General features: G+C 49.8%; 1 protein-coding gene across 5 annotated transcripts in view; it reads right to left on the minus strand.

Moving 5' to 3' along the window:
* The window catches only part of LIN52 (lin-52 DREAM MuvB core complex component), a 132,641-nt gene extending 128,090 nt beyond the window's left edge, over positions 1-4,551 (minus strand). For all 5 annotated transcript variants that reach the window (XR_012903386.1, XR_012903387.1, XR_012903388.1 and 2 more), the window contains exons 1-3: positions 4,422-4,551; positions 3,908-3,982; positions 1,075-1,112 (exon numbers count right to left, since the gene is read on the minus strand). Coding sequence is in view for 2 of the 5 variants with exons in the window: in XM_075926882.1 (XP_075782997.1) it covers positions 1,075-1,112; positions 3,908-3,982; positions 4,422-4,440 (132 nt within the window). In the remaining 3 variants the exon portion in view is untranslated. The remainder of the gene's footprint in view (positions 1-1,074; positions 1,113-3,907; positions 3,983-4,421) is intronic.
* Between the last annotated feature and the right edge of the window lie 168 nt (positions 4,552-4,719).

The following is a 4,719-nucleotide window of genomic DNA, read 5'->3' on the forward strand; positions in this document are numbered from 1 at the left end:
GACCTCGGAGTCCTGGTTGATTATAGAATGACTATCAGCCGCCATTGTGACATGGCCGTGAAAAAGGCTAATACGATCTTGGGATGTATTAGGCGAGGTATTTCCAGTAGGGATAAGGAGGTGTTAGTGCCATTATACAAGGCATTGGTGAGACCCCATTTGGAATACTGTGTGCAGTTCTGGTCTCCCATGTTTAAGAAGGATGAATTCAAACTGGAACAGGTACAAAGAAGGGCCACTAGGATGATCCAAGGAATGGAAAACCTGTCTTATGAAAGGAGACTCAAGGAGCTTGGCTTGTTTACTTTAACCAAAAGAAGGCTGGGGGGGGACATGATTGCACTTTTTAAATATATTAGAGGGATAAATACCAGGGAGGGAGAGGAATTATTTAAGTTTAATACCAATGTGGACACAAGAACAAATGGATATAAGCTGGCTAGTAGGAAGTTTAGACTTGAGATTAGAGGAAGGTTTCTAACCATTAGAGGAGTGAGGTTCTGGAACAGCCTTCCAAGGGAAGTAGTGGGGGCAAAAGATCTATCTGGTTTCAAAATTAAACTAGATGGGTTTATGAAAGGGATGGTTTGATGAGATAACATGATCTTGGTAACTAATTGACCATTCATTATCAGTGGGAAATAGGTCAATGGAGGGATGATAGGCGTTACTATAGAGAACTTTCTGGGTGTCTGGCTGATGAGTCTTGCCCACATGCTCAGGGTTTAGCTGATCGCCATATTTGGGGTCGGGAAGGAATTTTCCTCCAGGGTAGATTGGCAGAGGCCCTGGAGGTTTTTCGCCTTCCTCTGTAGCATGGTGTACAGATCACAGCTAGAGGATTCTCTGCATCTTGGGGTCTTCAAAGTATTTGAAGGCTTCAATATCTGAGATATAGGTGAGAGGATTATTCTAGGAGGGGTGGGTGAGATTTTGTGGCCTGCACTGTGCAGGGGGTCAGACTAGATGATCATAATGGTCCCTTCTGACCTTAAAGTCTATGAGTCTATGAGAACAAGGTTAGGGAAAGGGAGAAGGGAAACAAACCGGTCTCAATTAGATAAGATCACTTACACTTTTGAAGGAAGCTGCAAATTCAGCAACACCTGGCACTGGAGAGTGGGGAGAGACAGAGAAAATTAGTCATGCCTAAATGTTATTGCCTCCAGTTTCCAAAGAAGCCACAGCTAATCATCATCTAAGGATACAGCTACCCTGCATCTCTGAAGACTAATTCCCAGTTTTGGTAAGTGTAAACACATGCTAGCATGCTAAAAATTAAAGCATAGACCAGCATTTCCCAAACTATGGGCCGCGGCCCGGTACCGGGCTGCAGGAAAAAACTACCGGGCCTCAGCGTGGTTGCCAGGGTGTTCTGCACCACTGGAGTGCCCGCATGGCACCGGGTCCCCGAAGCCCTCGGCCAGCCTGGGCGGAGTCTGCAGCCGGATGTTCCAGCTCCCAGCAGAGTCCTAACTAAGGGAGGTCGGGGCGAGGAGGAGGGGAGAGCCAGCACCGGAAGCAGCACTGGATGGGGGAATCGGGGTGGGATGAGCCGGGGAGATTGGGGGGCCAGTGGAAGCAGGGCTGCCAGGAGGCATGAGGTTGGGGGTAGGGAGCTGGCCGGGGAAGATGGGGGTGGGAGGGAGAAGCGGCCGCCGGAAGCAGGGCTGGACGCAGGCAGCGGGGCTGGCCAAGGGAGATTGGGAAGAGAACTGGCTGTCCAGGAGGGGGTTGGGGGAAGTGGGGCTGGCCAGAGGCGGGGGGAGAGAGTGAATCGGCCGGCAGGGAGCGGGACTGACTTGGCCATATGCAGGTCTCGGGGCGCTGCTCCCCTTCTCCCCACCCCCACAAAGCACGAGTGAGTCTGGCCCGGGGATTCTATTGTGCCCCCCCACAACACACACCCTCGAGTAGTTGCGAACTGTCTGGCTGGTAGACACACTCATGCAGCCTGAGCACATTTACCAGCTAGGCAGTTCGAAACTACAAACTGATACATCTAATAATAATAAAACTTACCTAATGAGAAAAGACGAGACATGTTATATGTCTGGTATTTTCTCAGTTTGTTTTTTATGGGTTTATATTTTTGGGCTGCAAAAAACAGTACTAAAAAAAAGGGTTCGAACTAAAGTAAAAAGATTGGGAAACCCTGGCATAGATACACAGATCATGGGCAATTTGCCTGAATGCAATCCTGTCAGACGCCCTAACCCACAGCTCTTGAGCCGCATGCAGCTCTTTGCTTAAAGAAATGCGGCTCTTGCTAGTTCTGAGCTGTGCGCCTGGACTGCTCGCAGCCAGCTGCTCTGTGCATGCGTCCCAGTGTCTGGAGGGAGAAGCGTGTGGCGACAGCGGCTCTGGGACCCAGGCATTGGGTTAGAGTGGGGGGTGCCTGGCTCTGGGGGAGGGAAGGGGATTGGGTTAGAGCAGGGGAGAGCTGGGGGTGCCTGGCTCTGGGAGAAAGCATTGGGTTAAAGCAGGGAGGGCTGACGGTGCCTGGCTTATCTTCATGGATGCAGAATAAAGGCAGCCAACACAGATGTCATATTTAAATTCCAGGGCAAAAAAGAATCAGCATACACTTAGTTTACACTGTGTTCCTTAAAAGAAAATTCAAAGGCTATTGTTCGCCAGGTTGAACCAATTATTCTGAGATATGTGTCTCTGCCTTATTGTTTTTGAACCTCTCATATTTGCAGTCTGGGACAGACCTGAATTTTTAGAAGTAAAAAAACTGAGGAAACCATACCAGAGGTCAGAAGTTGGAGTGAAACAGACACTTCAAATTGTGCTAATTTATTTCTCAGTTCAGTTTAATTAAAAAAAAAATCACAGGACATACTAGGGCAGTAATGTTAAATTTAAAATACATGGTAGGGATGCTTTTCTTTTAGTGTGAGAATATTGCTGTGTTTTTAAAAAAAAAATTTTTTTAATTTGATGTTTGCTCCTTGTCAAGTTCTCAGAAGATCTATGGACTGGAGATTAATTTTTTAAAGTGACTAGTGACTTTTTTATTGATTTTTGTCTGAAGTGTCCTGTAATGTTATTTTTAATCACTATATTTTGTGTACTATAGCTATCTATCTATCTAGATATATAAAAATAAATATCCACAGATATTTTGGCTCTTTGTCCCTAACTGGTTGGCCACTCCTGCCCTAAGCAGATAGTTTGATAGCCATGCTGATATTTTTTCATATGCTACATTGATCAGAATTATTGTACAAATGCCAATCAAACTGGGAATTAAGCTTCCTAGCTGCAGTAGAGTTAGATAAAATCTCCAGTCACATGTACTATAGGAAATGTTGCCTCACTACATTAAATATTAGTCACTAACTCATCTACTGCAGTTTCTTGAATACTGCAGGAGTAACAAAAATTCAGAATGCTCTTTGGAAGATTTTCCCTGCTTATTTGCCATGGAAGTGTCCATTGCAGATCAGCTTAGTTTATTAGTCAGTAGTTTACACAGAGGTACTGGAAGAGTTCCTATCAAGCCTCACTTCTTATATTTTCACCACCTAGCCAAGGAGTGCAGATCACCGTAGTTTAAATGCATAGGTGAAGGGAACAAAACCTGAGAAGCACCCGCATCAGAATGTTATGGAGAACATCCTAATCTACTAGGGCTCAAACTGGATACCATCTCCAGTAACATTTACATGGGCAATCAGATGAAACTTACAGTTGCCAACTGCCACTCCCCACACCATCAAACCATAACTCCATGGTACACACACCCATCCCAGGTTGCGGGGGCCTGGAGGTCGCAGTGCACTCCAGTGACCCAGGGGTCTTTCCCCTTCTCACCAGGGCACTGGATACTCTCGTTTCCTTTCACATGAAGGACCAATCCACCTCATCAAGCCCTGGAGGAGAATCAGGGTTGACTTACGCTGCTCCGGCCACAGGTCTGGGGATGCTCGGTCCAGCTTCTCAAAGCTCAGCAAGGAGGCTTCCAGATCTGTCCCTGGAAGGAGTCAGTCAGTGAGTCAGTCAGACAGACAAACACCGCTCCCGCCCCGAAGCCGGACATGTCACACGCAGGCTCAGCGACACCCCAGACGCCATGGCCACGGGCTGTGGCTAGAGGGTGCCCTCGCAAGGCTCAACCGCGGCGCCTCACACAGGCGACAAGCAGCTCCAGTCCGGGGACGTGCCCCGACGACAGGGCTGCCCGGTGCCCGTTCTCCAGCGCCGGGCGGGGCCGCCTGGTCGGGCCGGTCTCCAGACCCTTCCCCCCGGCTCCGAGTCGCCGGCGGGGAGGGGGCTGGCGCAGGGTAACGACACATCACGCTCAAGACGCGACCCAGGAACCGGGCGGGCTGGGCCGATACCCAGAAGCCGCCGCAGCTCAGCTCCGCGCGCAAGGCAGATCCGGTCCAAGTCCTGGTGCTTCCACTTCTTACCTTCCGTGGGAGCCGCCATCTTGCCCAAGTCACGTGACGGGCAACCGCCGCCCGCGGGAATTCGTACACGTGACTCCCTCTAGCACCGCCCACACACGCGGCGCTTGCGTTCCTCCCCTAGGAGGCGTGTCCAACCCTGACTTTCCATCCATGGCCGCCTTCAATTCCCGTAGCCAATCACCGCCCTGGAATGGTGGGCGGTTCCCCTAGGGGCGGGGTTAGGCGATTGCGGCTCTCTATTGGCCGAGTCGAGCGCCACAGCCCCTCCTGGGTAGAGCGGAGACTAGGGCGTTGTCTA

Source organism: Pelodiscus sinensis, chromosome 4, assembly GCF_049634645.1.
Source record: "Pelodiscus sinensis isolate JC-2024 chromosome 4, ASM4963464v1, whole genome shotgun sequence".
Taxonomy (NCBI): Eukaryota; Metazoa; Chordata; order Testudines; family Trionychidae; genus Pelodiscus; species Pelodiscus sinensis.